The 17771-nt window shown below is 35.6% G+C and overlaps 2 protein-coding genes across 4 annotated transcripts in view; both read right to left on the bottom strand.

Moving 5' to 3' along the window:
• Positions 1 to 17771, bottom strand: part of LOC306875141 (uncharacterized protein) — a 264860-nt gene that overhangs the window by 21669 nt on the left and 225420 nt on the right. The window lies entirely within an intron of this gene.
• LOC306875128 (protein NLRC3-like) overlaps positions 1 to 17771 on the bottom strand; it is a gene marked incomplete at its 3' end in the record, with an annotated part of 134957 nt that overhangs the window by 56047 nt on the left and 61139 nt on the right. For all 3 annotated transcript variants that reach the window (XM_079425542.1, XM_079425541.1, XM_079425543.1), the window contains 2 exons: positions 17299 to 17735; positions 11660 to 11726 (listed from right to left, as the gene is read on the bottom strand). In XM_079425542.1, the coding sequence (XP_079281668.1) occupies positions 17703 to 17735 (33 nt within the window). The remainder of the gene's footprint in view (positions 1 to 11659; positions 11727 to 17298; positions 17736 to 17771) is intronic.

The raw sequence follows: 17771 nt of genomic DNA, 5'->3' as shown, positions 1-17771 counted from the left end.
ACTGCCAAAAAAAATAAGTTTTACAGAGAATGTTTCATAATCATAATCCACACAGTAGCTGTGAAGTTAAAAAAAAAAAAAACTTTCAGGAAAAGTAGGGTGTTATACCTTAATTTTACAGTTTTTGTTTGGCAGCTGCTTCTGCCATTCATTGACTGTTTTTAAAAACAACATTCTTTAACCATTCTTTCCATAAATGGTAAACGTTTGGCACCCTGTGCTGCCAAGCATTTCACTGTTTTTTTACGTTTATTTTTTTTACAGTGTACCTACCTCTCCCGGTTTGTCTGATTTGTCGTTGTGTTTTCTGACTTGTTATAATGTTTTCGGAATTGTTATTTTGTTTTTTAGATTTGCATTTGTGTTTGTAATTTGTTATTTTGTTTTAAGAATTGTGATTTGTTTTGCACTTCTCGGCCACCGTACATTTCCCACTTGTCCTTAAAATCCCAAATACTTAAAAATGAATAAATCAGCCCCTGTAACATGTAATACTTTAATAATTGACTAAAGAAATACAGTTCTTTATTTATAAAAAATAAACAAATCTTTCCTGTGAAATTCAGTAATTCTGTAAAAGTAGTAATACCATTATAATCTTCCCCGCAGAAACACACACACACACACAAAAACCACAATAGAAAATGTAATGGATTTAATGGTTATAATGGGAATTGTACTGGTTTTAATGTAAACTGTAATGGTGTCTGCTGGTATTTGATGCATTCTATTGGTGGGATGTAATCTAGCAGATGGCAACCAATAGAACAACAGTAATTCCTATTGGAATAATGCCCAAAACAAAAAAGGAATTTTGTAATGGTTTTTGCGTCCATTCATTTTTTGTTTTTTAACCTAGACAAAAACATGAAAAAAAGAATGGTTATAGTATTTTAACTGCTATGCTGAAAACCAAAATTGAAATTAGAACCGTACACACAAAATTCTTCACGAAAAGGTAAAATATTGACTTCTTTTCAGATTTTTGTTTATGAATTTTTCTACTTTTAATAAACATTTGAAAAATGCAAAAATTAATATAGAAAAATGTTGATTTTAACAGGTTTTCTTTGGCCAAATTTAGTAATGCTTCTTCTGCACGTTCAGTTGAGAACTAGAGTCTTTGGAGCAATGCAGAAACTTAATAAAAATATGGTTTTTAAAATAGACATAGGCAGAATCCTGGGAACTTTATGGTCATGAAATTATATACTGGGATATAATTTAGTCAATTTTGTGTGCTATCTGGGTCACGGTATCGGAGAGGACCATGCATGGCATGTACCTTACATCGTGTTAGAGCGCTACACACGGTTTAATATATGGGGGAAAAATAGAAATATATAAAGTTGTAATCTGATACAGGCAGGCCGGTTCCTGAATCACTGAGGGTGCTTCTGAAATCAGTGACAGTACTCTAGCCTTAATATACATGTTGACATATTTTTACTCTGTTAATTAATGCCGCATTTATATGCAGATGTCACTCCCGAAACACTGCAGCGTGCAGCTGTCACTGGTCCAACAGCATCATGAAAAACAACACTTATTCCAATTCTGAATGGATTAGCCAAGAAATAATAATTATAAAACTGTCATTTCAGTTTATCGAGATCTCACAAAAATCCGTTATAATCACTGAATCTCTTACTTACATCATGTTACACTGTTTGTTATAATGAGAGACTCCTGGGGTCTGTTTCATAAAGCAGGTTTACCAAATAAACCAGGCTTATTTCAGTTAGTTATTTTGAACCAAACCAGCGGACAATAAATCAGACTAACTGAAATAATCCTGGCTTATTTGGTAAATTTGTTTTATGAAACAGGCCCCCGATTGTACAGCACTGAACAAAACTGTGTCTTGGAGTTGATTCTAACTTATAAGCCTGGCCACTCAGGAAATCAACAGACAATTTCAGTCATCCTATTTCTAGCTTTAACCTGAGTCCCTTTGCTTTAACTGGCCTTCTCTTGCTTTTTCGTTTCATTCCCTCTAGCACTCCCGTAGAACTTGCCCAGGATACAGTTATTTGCAAAGAAATATGTAATGAGTATTTCATACATGTTTTTAGGCGTGAACAAATTATTAAGATCATAAAACTATAGAAGCTAAAGGTTTTCATCAAGCAGTTATGGTAGTAGCACGAGAGGGCGCTAGTGTCTGTATAAAGACACAAAAAAAGTAGAAATTAAACTTAGCATTTAGCCTATATACACATTAAAACTTCATATTATTTTTATGGTTTTTAATGAAATCTGTTTGTGCTTGCTTATTCTATTCTTCAGTGTTTGAACCATTAAAGAAGAAACCACATTTGCCGTATTTCATTTCTGGGTTAAAAAAAATGAAAAATGAATGGACGCAAAAGTACACGGACCATTTTTATGGAAACTATAAGAATTTCTGTGATGGTTTTTATTGTTTGTTTTTTTCAGCAGGGTAATGATACTCATACTGTGCTGCACATTATTGGCAATATTGATCTGAAGCTTGACTTTGCAAATTTAAAAATCGCAATCGAAATATATGTCAAAAAATAAAACAATCGCACAGTCCTAATTACATATACAATTAACATCAAAATTTCAATATTTCTTACCAAGCCTGGTGTATCCAAAAACCTGGGAAAGTAATCAAGGATGAGTGAAGATTTGTCTGGATCATGTATCAAATTCTGCCTGTACTTGAATGTTGTCTTCATTTTATCCTTAATAACTGGTGCATCCGTAGAATGCTTCATCATGGATATACACTCAGGTCCATAAATATTGGGACATCGACACAATTCTAACATTTTTGGCTCTATACATCACCACAATGGATTTCAAATGAAAGGAACAAGATGTGCTTTAACTGCAGACTGTCAGCTTTAATTTGAGGGTATTTACATCCAAATCAGGTGAACGGTGTAGGAATTACAACAGTTTGCATATGTGCCTCCCACTTGTTAAGGGACCAAAAGTAATGGGACAGAATAATAATCATAAATCAAACTTTCACTTTTTAATACTTGGTTGCAAATCCTTTGCAGTCAATTACAGCCTGAAGTCTGGAACGCATAGACATCACCAGACGCTGGGTTTCATCCCTGGTGATGCTCTGCCAGGCCTCTACTGCAACCGTCTTCAGTTCCTGCTTGTTCTTGGGGCATTGTCCCTTCAGTTTTGTCTTCAGCAAGTGAAATGGATGCTCAATCGGATTCAGGTCAGGTGATTGACTTGGCCATTGCATAACAGTCCACTTCTTTCCCTTCAAAAACTCTTTGGTTGCTTTTGCAGTATGCTTTGGGTCATTGTCCATCTGCACTGTGAAGCGCCGTCCAGTGAGTTCTGAAGCATTTGGCTGAATATGAGCAGATAATATTGCCCGAAACACTTCAGAATTCATCCTGCTGCTTTTGTCAGCAGTCACATCATCAATAAATACAAGAGAAGCAGTTCCACTGGCAGCCATACATGCCCACGCCATGACACTACCACCACCATGCTTCACTGATGAGGTGGTATGCTTAGGATCATGAGCAGTTCCTTTCCTTCTCCATACTCTTCTCTTCCCATCACTCTGGTACAAGTTGATCTTGGTCTCATCTGTCCATAGGATGTTGTTCCAGAACTGTGAAGGCTTTTTTAGATGTCGTTTGGCAAACTCTAATCTGGCCTTCCTGTTTTTGAGGCTCACCAATGGTTTACATCTTGTGGTGAACCCTCTGTATTCACTCTGGTGAAGTCTTCTCTTGATTGTTGACTTTGACACACATACACCTACCTCCTGGAGAGTGTTCTTGATCTGGCCAACTGTTGTGAAGGGTGTTTTCTTCACCAGGGAAAGAATTCTTCGGTCATCCACCACAGTTGTTTTCCGTGGTCTTCCGGGTCTTTTGGTGTTGCTGAGCTCACCGGTGCGTTCCTTCTTTTTAAGAATGTTCCAAACAGTTGTTTTGGCCACGCCTAATGTTTTTGCTATCTCTCTGATGGGTTTGTTTTGTTTTTTCAGCCTAATGATGGCTTGCTTCACTGATAGTGACAGCTCTTTGGATCTCATCTGGACAGTTGACAGCAACAGATTCCAAATGCAAATAGCACACTTGAAATGAACTCTGGACCTTTTATCTGCTCATTGTAATTGGGATAATGAGGGAATAACACACACCTGGCCATGGAACAGCTGAGAAGCCAATTGTCCCATTACTTTTGGTCCCTTAACAAGTGGGAGGCACATATGCAAACTGTTGTAATTCTACACCGTTCACCTGATTTGGATGTAAATACCCTCAAATTAAAGCTGACAGTCTGCAGTTAAAGTTTCATTTGAAATCCATTGTGTTGGTGTATAGAGCCAAAAATGTTAGAATTGTGTCGATGTCCCAATATTTATGGACCTGAGTGTAGCTTCTGTGCATTCGTCAGCTGACAGCAGCTCAGTCACGCAAAGTCTTAGGACCATCTTGGATGCCCCGTTCAAGTTATTTACAGAGTTGCGCTGAACAGTTTTCAATCTGTAGGCAATGTAAGCCTGGACACTGCGTGGATCGTAGTACTGTTCCTGTCAAACAAACGTTTAGCATCAATAAGTCAGCATCAATGTATTAGGCCCAGGCGGTATGTCATGCACACAATTTTGCAGAATAATTTATTGTTTATAGAAGTTTTGTGCATGACCAACTAGACACAATGCACTACCCAAACTATAAAATATTTAAACTTATTTTATGATACTTACAGCTACCAATAACAGTATTCTAAGCTTTACACATTTGACAAGGTTTACATTCCTTCCACAGAATTCTGCAGATTTTTCTAGAAGAAAATGTGCAGACAATGGCATCTGAGATAAATCATCTCAGTATAATAAATAATTTGATTGATATGTGCCGAAATAAAGAGAGTGTACAGTCTCAATGTACCGTATACTTACATAACCAGTCGGTGAGCACTTACCCTTCAGACTGGGGAACTGAGTGATGATTCCAAGAGCATAGCTTACACGGATCCTCCTACAGCACAGCATGACAAAATAAATAAATAAATAAAAGACATGTAACGGTGATTAATACATATAAACTAGACTGATGATTATTTTACTGGTCACTTACCCATACTTCTCTACCATATCAGCCACAAGGATGTTTACCAGCTTCTTTCGTGTCTTGTCAGACAGGCTCTTCGTTTGTTCGTACTCCTTCAATATATCAGAGCCTCCTGGTTTTGAGTGCAGCGCTGCATGAACTCGCTGTAAAAAAATAAAAATAAAAAATAAAGAGGTTGAATGCAAATAAACTAGTCTTTGATATACTAATCTTGGTAAGATTATTGATACAGTATCAAAAATGATATCATTCAAGGACAAAACTTAAGCAAAAAAACAACTGACATCTTTTGACACATTGCAGTTGTCACAGAATGGCCCGTCTTCCCCGTCACTCATCACTGTCACCTGTTTGTCTCCAATCATCACCCGCACCTGCAACTCATCAATCTCCAATCACTACACTCATAAAAGCACTTCCCTCAGCTCACTTCTTCGTCCGATCTTGAAGTGACGTAGCTAGGACCGAAGCTGACAGTATCACAAGGCTGGCTTTGCTACATGGATCATCTACGCTCTTCTGAAAGCTGAATATAGATACCTGTGAATACTTACCTGTCATTACTCACCTTCTGCCTTGTCCTCTTCCAGTCATCCTCCTCGTCTGTCCCCAGTGGCTTGTTTGAATCCTCGTGTGTCTCTGCCGCTCTGACGCTGCCAATCTCCAGGATCTGTCAAGACAGAGAGACTTATTGTGACTGACATTCCTCTTACTTTAACCTCACGAATTGATACTCACCAAGTCCGAAGAATCTTCATTATTGCTGATTGCTGCTCACCTTGTAAATAAACACCTTGTGATTTCACTTACCTTCTGTGTCCGACCCGTTCCGTTACAGCAGTCAGAAGGTTCTTCTAAAAATCACTTTTTGCGTGCCTTTGAAGATTGTGGAATCTGAACTTTCTGATTCCACTGATGATAATGACGCCTCGGGGCATGAGGGCTCAGAGAAATCGGCCTCAGCTTGCAGAACATTATCTTAGAATCACATACAGCACTCAAGACAATATGAACATTAAAAAGACAGATGCTATCATCACGTATTGTGAAGAAAGAATACAAACTAGATTATACATTTTTGAACATGGCAGCAGGTCATGAGTTTCTTACCTGATTTATCACCATCCAAAATTTTGAAGGACACCTTCGATGTTCTCACAAGCTCATCATAAATATCAGCATCAACATCAACTCCTGCAGATTCTTTAAGAACCACATTAGCTCCATGCTTAGAGGTAGAAACAAATACAATTCAATTTCATGTTCAAACATACTGAAATTACAACATTTCAATCACTTGGTATTATTTTCACATGCAAGTAATACTTTTTTTTAAATCTAATACAATATAATAAAATAAATAACTATTCAGATCAGTAGGCTATAATTACAGTCAAATGTATTGAAAGAATCAAAGATTTGTTAACATTACTATATACAAAAAAATTTAATAAAACACCACTTTAGTGTGATCAGAATATTATTTGGGATTAAGCCCATTTATAATTATATATTTATATTTATACACTAAATGTCTAATGCAAAAAGTATATATTTTAACATATATTATATGATATATTATGACTCATACTTTTTAATATGAATAAGAATCATTGATTTCAAAGTGAATAACACTGACATAATGAACATAAAATTACTCTAAATGTGAAAAACTTACCTTCTTTAATGAATTCACAGAAGTCAAAACAATCATCTTTCACTGGTATTGGGATCCATTTCGTGTTCCCTTTACACGCCACTTGAACCAGCATTTCTTCGGAATGAAACACTCTCACTATTAGGATAATCACAGACTGTCTGTTTACTTTTTTTTTAACCAAGCTAGGTGTTTTTCCAAGTGTTTGCCAAAGTGTGTCAAAAAACTAAAACACACACAAACACCGCTAAGTTACATCTAACTCGTTAAATAAACTTTGTAAACCAACCAAGCAAGTTTCGCTAATAATAATAAATTATTAAGTGAGTGACATTTTTGTCCTGATAAAGTGTTGGCCAATTTAGAGTGCGTCATGGCTTCATCCGCCTATTAGGCCTCAATTCTTTCAATAAGCAAATTCTCCTCCTGTCCTTGATAGTTGATCTTTTTATACAACTCAGCGTTTTTACAGTTACAAACATTAACTTGCGTGTTTTGCTCATGCTGAATTACTGAGGTATCAAATTAGTACAACCTGGCCCCAATTTATCTTAACAAGTGAACGAATTGATCAAACGTGTCCACGACATCTGCTCATGTGCAGGGCTGCATAGATATAAAAATAACCATTTAATTTAGGATAACACTTTAGAATACTGTTCCATCATTAATGAATAACTAGACAAGAACACACGAGTAAGGCAATATTAGCACTCTAGTAGCTACTAGCTACTAACAAGAAACTCTGATTAATTAGTAATAGTGCTTAGTCGAATGTGGTAGTTCACTATTAGCTAAACAGTAACTATTATTTTTTCATACCTCCCTAAGAACTACTGAGAACTACTGTATACAGGTTCATAATATGAATAATGTATAATTAATTCTAAAGTGAAGGTCATGGTAACCCACTAGTAATGACTCAAGTATTACCAAATTCTTCAGAAGGAATTACTAATTATTTGGATCAGTATTCTAAAGTGAAGATCGTGATAACTCCCTAGTAATGACTGAAGTCAGTGTAAACTTTTAAGGTTTTTGTAAGGTTTTGGTTAGTAATTCATTTTGCTAGATTTGGTAACACTACTAGTGGGTTACCGTGTTCTTCACTTTAGAATACTGATCCAAATAATTAGTAGTTTCTTCAGAAGGATGTAGTAACACTTGAGTCATTACTATCTAAAACCTTACATTTATCTCAAAAGCTTAAAATGACATCAGTCAACATTAGGGAGTTATGAAGCTTTTCACTTTAGAATACTGATCCAAGTAGTTAGTATTTCCACTAAAAGAATTTAATAATTCTTGAGTCATTACTAGTGTGTTACCATGATCTTCATGATCTACCATGAGCTAATAGTGAACTACCAGTTTCAACTGAGTGCTATTACTTACTAAATCAATAATCATAGTTTCTTGTTAGGTAATAGTAGTTACTACAATGTTAATAGTGCATTAGTGACTTGTTCCTGTGTAGTTATTCATTAACAAAGGATCAGTATTCTAAAGTGTTATCTAATTTAGCTATATCGTGTGAGAATCTGATTTACCTGCTTTTTCTTCTCCTTCGACTTCAAGTAAAAGACACAGACTGGTGGCCTAGCACTTTGGGTGAAATTTGAAAATACACTTAAATTTCACACTGACACTGTCTTACAAATAACAACAGCAGTGTTATTTTATCACCATGTAGTTAACACTGTTAATTTACACCGTCCATGAAAATTTTACACCAGTGATTTTGCTGTGTATGCAAATGGCGTAAATCTCAAAGTAGAAGAGATTCATAGTGATCATCATCCAACCCCACCCGAAAAACCACCAGGCCTCACCAGCTCACCCCTCGCCAGGACCCTCCGCGTACCCAACCAAATGTTCCGACCACCCAACTCTTCCCAGCACCGCCTCTGTCCTCAGCCCAGAGCCGCCCATGGGCCAACGCAGGTCAGCTGCCTGTGGCTCTCCCTCACCTGCCGCCGTCCGTGGCCCACACAAGCCCTTAGCCGTTCGCGGTGCTCCCTCCAAACCTGTTCCCGCTCCTCAACAGCACCCTCCTGTGCCTGCTCCTTGACAGCGCCCTCCTGTGCCCGCCCCTCGAAAGAGCCCTCCTACGTCTCCGCTGGTCCCGTTTAGCTCTCCTTTGGCTCCTGTGTCTCCTCTGGTCCCGTCCAGCCCTCCTGCGTCTCCTACATCTCCACTGGTCCAGTCCAGCTCCATGCTTCCCGAGCGCTCCCAAGAGCCCACGCTTCCAGAGCGCCCCTAAGAGCCCTCGCTTACCGAGCGCCCCCAAGAGCCTGCGCTTCGAGAGCGCCCCCAAGAGTCTGCGCTACTAAAAATTTTTTGGGGGGCTATATAGCCATGGCCTGTGTGGCCGGGCCAAGGGCCAAGGCCACAGAGTCCCCTGATCCCCCATGGCTCCCCGAATCCCAGGCTCCGCCATGGCCGTCCGAGTCCCCTGACCCGCCATGGCTCCTGGAACGGGCGCCGCCCTGGAGGCCAGCCTCCAGAGCGCCCACCCCCCCTCCCCGTTGGATGTTGCTAGGCGCGGGACGTGCCATCCGGAAGGGGGGAGTAGTGTCAGACTTTATCTCTCTGTGTCTCGTGTTTCCCCTCCTCTCGTGCCCATATTTGGTCTTCCTGTTCCTGTCCTCGTTTGTCATAATTAGTTTAGTATTTCCCAGCCATGTATTATTAATTATCTAGTTTACTCCCCAGTTCTTAAGCCCTGTGTTTCCCTGCCTTTGTGTCCGGTCTGATCGTCAATGTATCGTCAGTAGGCGTCATTCTGTGTACTTCCATGTCTCCAGAGATCTCTGAGTTTCTTGAAAGAAGTTCCTATGCCTCCCTGTTCCCTTCGCCAGCGTGTGTTCTGACAGATGAAAGTGATACTTCACTATAAAATTCTTCATATGTACTATCCCTGTAACTCTCTACTTTCAAAATTTAAGTTGGACATCTCTTCACAATGGACATTCTGTGATTCTAATTGGGAAACAATATCACACTTATTTTTTGAATGTGATTATGCACAGGATTTATGGAAAGAAATCTGTGATTCGTCATGGCGAGGTTATAGTGGTAAATCGCTGGAACGTGGCGGGTATGTCCTAACAACCAAACTGGCACGTTGTGAGGACGGCATAGTACCGGATCATATTGGTTGCAGCAACGTACCAAGTATGTCCTAACGACCAAAATACCACGTACACCTTTATTTTGAATATTTACACCTCACCTTTAGTCCGGGTCCTGAGGATGTGCCTTATGACCTTATAAAACCTTTATAACCTTATAAAATCTAATAGCAATCTAATTATAGGAGACTCATAGTAAATACATTCATTGCATACATGCAGTGCAAACCAATTCAAAACATTAAATTCTAATAGAAAATAGACAAAAACACAATGCATTCATTCATGAATCAACAGAACGTCAAAAAAAAGACATCATAAAAACTTACATTCTGGCTCCTCAGTGGACGTCTCTTCAACGTCTGCAAAGACATAAAAAGACGTCCACTGGACATACCTTTGCCCAGTGGGATGTGTTCGTATTGGCTGTTTTATATTATATATTCAGATAAAACTTGCATATATTAATCTTTTTCTTCACTCAATAGATCAAATGGAGTGGAAGCTTTCAAACGGGTGCTGCATATACCATGGGGGAAGAAGTGGAACAAGCGAATAGCTTTTTATCAAGGATTGGTATCAGCACTAAGTTCATGTCCAAAGCAGGTTACTATGTTTATATGTAATTCTGGCCTCGGTGACTTTTCCAGATATTCACATTTTCAAGTAACACTTCCCAAAAGTAATGCGAGACTACATTGTTTAGTGTATGTAATCAGTTTGTGTGTTTTGATTGACAGGACGCACAGATTTGCTCACGTTGCAGCGTATGGGGTGGAACAAAATGAAGGTTCAAAATATGTGACAAACACTTTGCACAAGATACCAAAAGGCAATCTTTATTTATATTCATCTGTATTATTTGTGTTAAGTGGTAAGCATCAATCTCTTGTAAAAGTGGCAGGAAAGTCTTTGAATTAGTTGTTTTTCAGGCATTTCTCACATAATGTCATCTCATCTTTATTTAAGGCACAATTATACACCAACACATTATAAAACTGTTCAAATTACTGAATTATTCTACATATTTATGATAGACACACATCCACACATGCACACACTTATCATTCTTCATGCTTCAAAGGCCAAATTAAAGATTTAAATGTAATGCGCGGGAGATTATGCAAAACGAGAAACACTAGAAGTGGTCTGAGCAAAGCGAAAAGATTATTTTCGTACCTGAACACAGCACGTTTAAAAGTACAACATAAAAATATCGAAATATTGCATATTCTCTGCAATAACGCAATATATGTATATGAAAAACAAAAAAAAACAACATTACCCAGCAAGGTATTTTTTTTTCTGTAATTAAAGCTAAGGCTAGTGTGTGTGTGTATTGAGTGTGTGTGTGTTTGTGTGTGTGTGTGTGTGTGCGTGTGCGTGTGTGTGTGTGTGTGTGTGTGTATACATTTCATGCTTTATTTCAAACACTTTTACCATGTTTTGTTTTTTTCTTTTCTTTTCTTTTTTCTTTTCTTATTAATTAACATGAACTAACAATGAAAAATATATTTTTTACAGCATGTTAATTCTTCATTGATAGTATGAACTTACAATGAACTAAAGTAAAGTGAACTAAAGAGTAGTGAACAAATGCACACACACACACACACTGTGAACACACACCCGGAGCAGTGGGCAGCATTTATGCTGCGGCGCCCGGGGAGCAGTTGTCTTGCTCAAGGGCACCTCAGTCGTGGTATTGAGGGTGGAGAGAGCGCTGGACATTCACTCCCCCCACCTACAATCCCTGCCGGCCGGGGGCTCGAACCCACAACCTTTGGATTACGAGTCCAACTCTCTATCCATTAGGCCACGACTTCCCCGTAAACTAACAAAGAACTATTTTTTTTAAAGCATTTATTAATCTTTTTAATGTTAGAAAAATAGTCATGTTCAAAAGATAAACTTTAAACTTTAATAATATATTAACATATTTTGGAATTAATATTGATCAACATTAAATGGTATATAATTATTAATGATTATATATATATAATGATAGCTACAGACCCCAAACTCGGTACATAAATTGTTCTTATTAATCCGGACAACTTTCTAATTTACAGTCATTAGCTACGACCAACAGGAAGTCGGCTATATTTATTTTAATGTGGGTTTTTTTTAAAAACAGGCTGTAAACAAATTCATACTCCTTCAAGCAGAAACACAGAAATCACACCAAACATTTTTTCTCATGATGCCAAAATACTGAAGATGCTAAATTGCGGACGGATTTAGGATATCTTGAACGGTGTTTTAATGGCAATTTATTAAAGTTACAGAAAAAATAGAAAACTTTTTTTTTTTATCTTTTAAGAGCAGCTTCCAACACTTCATAAAAAATTACATACACAGAACAATACAGTGTAAGGATATGTGATTAATTTCATGAATTTACAATACACTATGCAGAGGAGAAAATTAAAAAACTATCAGAGATCTCCTGTCACTGTGCTTCTAATGTGTGCGGTGGGTGACTGGGTGGGTGACTGACTGTGTGAGTTCAGTGAGTGTGGAGGGAGAGAGAGAGAGAGAGAGAGAGAGAGAGAGAGAGGGAGACAGAGAGAGAGAGAGAGGGAGACAGAGAGAGAGAGAGAGAGAGAGAGAGAGAGAGTGAGAGAGAGGGTCTGTTTAAACTTCTCAATAAAATCCTTAAAAAATGCTTATAAAGCATTAAAGGTTTTGATAACACTTTATAATTAAGTCTCATGTGTTAACAGTAGGGAATGCATTAATTAACATGAACTGACAATAAAAAATGATATTTTTTACAGCATGTTAATTCTTCATTGATAGTATGAACTTACAATGAACTAACAATGAACAAAATATTTTTAATATTAGAAAAATAGTCATGTTCAAAAAATAAAACTTTAAAATTTAATAATATATTAACACATTTTGGAATTAATATTGATTAACATTAAATGGTATATAATTATTAATGATGTTAATTAACAACAGTTAAATAATGTTGTTTTTTAACATTGGTTAATTCACAAATAACATTAAATATTAACAATATATTTTTTACTTTATTAATTTGTGTTAGTAAAAATTATTCATGTTAGTTAATGGAAAAATAAATAATTAAAAAATGCTTATAAATCATTAAAAGCTTTGGTAACTATAATAATTTCTCATTTGTTAGCATTAGTAAATGCATTAACTAACATGAACTACCAATGAAAAATATATTTTGACAGAATTTAAAGTTTTATATGTTGTTCTGTGTGTGTGTGTTTCACAGAGTTGATGGTTTGGATTAACCCTTTAATTGCCGTATCCCTTAAAACCAAACTGCCAGAGGGTTACTGTGATGCTTGTGCTCGCTGGGCACCGTTTTATCCATGCCACCGGGGTGGCGTATGCTGACGGCTTGGGCCCGTCATCACTGCTCGCAGCTATATTCATATCTTTTGTTTGTCACAATCTTGCCACGCATCCACTCTAAAGTATGCAGTCGGTTATACGTAAGCATTTATACATTATTTAAATGAAAATATGTAAGACCCTTTACGTTTTTGAAGCCCAAATACGTGTATATAGTACGTATAGGCGTCTGTTTAAACGTCACATGCATATGTTTTCCGTGGACAAATTTGACGTACAAATAGGTACGTGTTTTCATGAGATCACGTTGGAACTGATGATGGTGTGTTTTTGGTAGATGAAGAAACAGGGAAAATGCTGATTTTCTCATCCATTCTTTGTGCAGTAATACAGAAGGTAAAATGAAAAGATGTTATTCTTATCCTATGATGAAATACTTATGTGACAAATCATTCAAGCTTCAAAGATAAAGGTTCATCGTTTATGTAGTGCTCCCTGTTGTTAGTGTTTTTTAGATCAGTGTGTTATGAATGAGAATTGTTCCCAGTGTTATGATGAAACAAGCTTGTTTTGAGACCTATATGACGTGTTTTGTTGGTCTGAGTGAGTTTTGGAGGTTTGGTCAAGATTCATGTTGGTGATGCAGACTGTGTGAACAGTTTTGAAAATGTGGTTTCAGTATTGAACAATGCTTGTTAGCAGTCGAAAAGAACAAAACTGTAAATAACTAAAATATGTAGGATATTATTATTTAAAAATACCCATTTTTGCAATTGCAACATTTCCTTTTTGATATACTGAAAATAAATGAATATAAAATAAAATTCATATTTTTATTATTATTATTGTTGTTGTTGTTTTCTCACTTTTTTGTTTTACAGTACAATTACTGCAAAAGTAACAATAGTATTTTTTTTCTTTTAATTGATATTTAAATAAAATAAAATAAAATAGCATTTATCATTATTATTATTTTTACTACTAAATACTGACATTTTATTCTACGGTTCAATATGATTTTTTGATTGACTTTTTTAACTGTTATAATTTATAAATACATAAAAATAAAATAAATATTTTGATTATTATTATTTTTAAATGCTATTTTCTTATTTTTTTAGTATAATAGGATCATTGCAATCATGACCTTTCTTTGTTGATTTGTTATAATTTAAATATTAATAAAAAATATATTGTTGTTGATGTTGTTCTTCTTCTAATTATTATTATTATACTCACATTTTATACATTTAATTTATTATTTTGTATTATTATACATTTATTTTATAAAATTATTATTAAAAAAATAATTTTATTTAAAAAATAAAATAACATTTTTAGAGTACAATTACTGCAATATTAACTTATGTTTTTTATTGTTTTGATTTTGATATTCTTCTTAATAATAATAATAATAATAAAATTGATATTTTAGTTTTTTACAGTGGAATAGGATTATTGTAAATGTAACAAATGTCTTTATTTTGTTGTACTTTAAAAGATAATAAAATAATATATTATTATGATTATTATTATTATACTAATATTTTATACTTTTATTTTCTTGATTTTTGTTTATTATAATTGTATTATTTAAATAACAATTAGAAACATTTTTCCATTACTCATTTTTATTTTTCAGTACAATTACTACAATATTATCTTTTTACTTTTTTTAATGGTTCTGATTTAAATAAAACAATTCTTCTTCTTCTTCTTTATAATAATAATAATAATAATAAAAACTGAGTTATTTTTGTTTTTACAGTGGAATATGATTATTTTAATTGTAACAAATGTCTTTATTTTGATGTACTTTAAATAATACTAAAATAAATTATTATTATTATTATTATAGACTACAGAGTTTTTATTGTATAGTAATATTTACTTTTATGGTTTTGGGTAATGTTTATATTTAAAAATAAATTAACAATTCAAAATTAACAAATTAACTAAATAATTAATAACTAATAAATAACTAAAATATTTAGTTACATTGTTTTTATTTTTTTAGTGCAGTAGAATGCAACTGTAACATTTCCTTTTTATATTCTGAAAATAATACATTCATATAAAATAAAATACATATTTTGGTTATTATTATTAAATCGTTTTTATTTTACAGTATAATAGGATTGTTGCAGTTGTGGCATATTTTTATTGTTGTTTTATTTTAATTAGTTTTATTTGTTATAATTAAAATGATAATAAAATTCATATTTTGGTAGTTTACTATTATTATTATTATTATTAAAAAAAAAATTTTGTATTTTGTGACAGTACAATAGGATTATTGCAATTGTAACACATTTCTTTAGTTGTTTGCTATAATTCAAATAATAGTTAAATTAATAAAAAAGGACTCCAGTATTGCCAGAAATACTTCAGCTAAAGTAATATTTGCATTATATATATATACTCACATAAAGGATTATTAGGAACACCATACTAATACTGTGTTTGACCCCCTTTCGCCTTCAGAACTGCCTTAATTCTACGTGGCATTGATTCAACAAGGTGCTGAAAGCATTCTTTAGAAATGTTGGCCCATATTGATAGGATAGCATCTTGCAGTTGATGGAGATTTGTGGGATGCACATCCAGGGCACGAAGCTCCCGTTCCACCACATCCCAAAGATGCTCTATTGGGTTGAGATCTGGTGACTGTGGGGGCCATTTTAGTACAGTGAACGCATTGTCATGTTCAAGAAACCAATTTGAAATGATTCGAGCTTTGTGACATGGTGCATTATCCTGCTAGAAGTAGCCATCAGAGGATGGGTACATGGTGGTCATAAAGGGATGGACATGGTCAGAAACAATGCTCAGGTAGGCCGTGGCATTTAAACGATGCCCAATTGGCACTAAGGGGCCTAAAGTGTGCCAAGAAAACATCCCCCACACCATTACACCACCACCAGCAGCCTGCACAGTGGTAACAAGGCATGATGGATCCATGTTCTCATTCTGTTTACGCCAAATTCTGACTCTACCATCTGAATGTCTCAACAGAAATCGAGACTCATCAGACCAGGCAACATTTTTCCAGTCTTCAACCGTCCAATTTTGGTGAGCTCGTGCAAATTGTAGCCTCTTTTTCCTATTTGTAGTGGAGATGAGTGGTACCCGGTGGGGTCTTCTGCTGTTGTAGCCCATCCGCCTCAAGGTTGTGCGTGTTGTGGCTTCACAAATGCTTTGCTGCATACCTCGGTTGTAACGAGTGGTTATTTCAGTCAAAGTTGCTCTTCTATCAGCTTGAATCAGTCGGTCCATTCTCCTCTGACCTCTAGCATCAACAAGGCATTTTCGCCCACAGGACTGCCGCATACTGGATGTTTTTCCCTTTTCACACTATTCTCTGTAAACCCTAGAAATGGTTGTGCGTGAAAATCCCAGTAACTGAGCAGATTGTGAAATACTCAGACCGGCCCGTCTGGCACCAACAACCATGCCACGCTCAAAATTGCTTAAATCACCTTTCTTTCCCATTCTGACATTCAGTTTGGAGTTCAGGAGATTGTCTTGACCAGGACCACACCCCTAAATGCATTGAAGCAACTGCCATGTGATTGGTTGATTAGATAATTGCATTAATGAGAAATTGAACAGGTGTTCCTAATAATCCTTTAGGTGAGTGTACACTTCTGTTCAAATCAGTCAGCAAAGTTTTTATATATTTTAACATGTTTCAGTAATTAAAATTAAAATTTGATTATTCTGATGAATCTATTGTCATTAAAACACTTTCAAACTCGTATTATGAAATATTTTAAAACAAATATTCTGTCATGTTCTTCATAATAATGTAATATGTCTTTACTGTAGTTATAATAACTATATTTAATTAAATGCTGTGATTAATGTTATATTTTGTCTTGTGTCTCGTGAGGAATGGATTATATTCATGATTCATAAATCATTCAGACATTTCTCAGATTGATCAGCTTTATTGTACAGTACAGACTTATTCAAAGCATCTTTACAGTGAGAAACTAGAAATACTGATTACATAGATCATCTTGAGATCAGATTGTAACTGATGAATGTCATTGTTTTATTATTTGTGCTCAAAAACAATCCAGAAAAATGAGATGAATATCTTCTGAATGAATGACTGATCTGACTCTCTATGATGATTTCTGACACACATTTATTCTGATTGATGTTCATATTAATGTGATGAAGAGACTATAATATCTCACTGTCACTGGTTTATCATGCAGCTCAAAGCATTCTGGGTAGAATCTCTCATCAGTCTGTTCTGATTCATTAACAGTTTCACTGATCCATAACGACCAAACCCAATCCCAGGATAGAGCGGCTGAGTGAATGTGGTCTGGACTGAGTGGATGAGGGTCATTGTGTCAGAGATGCTGTAGAAGGACAGAGTTCCTGCTCTCTCATCCACATACACTCCTACTCTATAGATAACATCATGAAACACTCCTATTCTCCTGATATCCTCATCATCAAACACTCCTATTCTCCTGATATCATCATCATCAAACACTCCTATTCTCCTGACATCATAATCAAACACTCCTATTC

Source organism: Barbus barbus (genome assembly GCF_936440315.1).
Source record: "Barbus barbus genome assembly, chromosome: 9".
NCBI classification, from domain to species: Eukaryota; Metazoa; Chordata; class Actinopteri; order Cypriniformes; family Cyprinidae; genus Barbus; species Barbus barbus.
The sequence above is the reverse complement of the archived record's forward strand: the minus strand, read 5'-3'. Positions and strand labels throughout refer to the sequence as shown.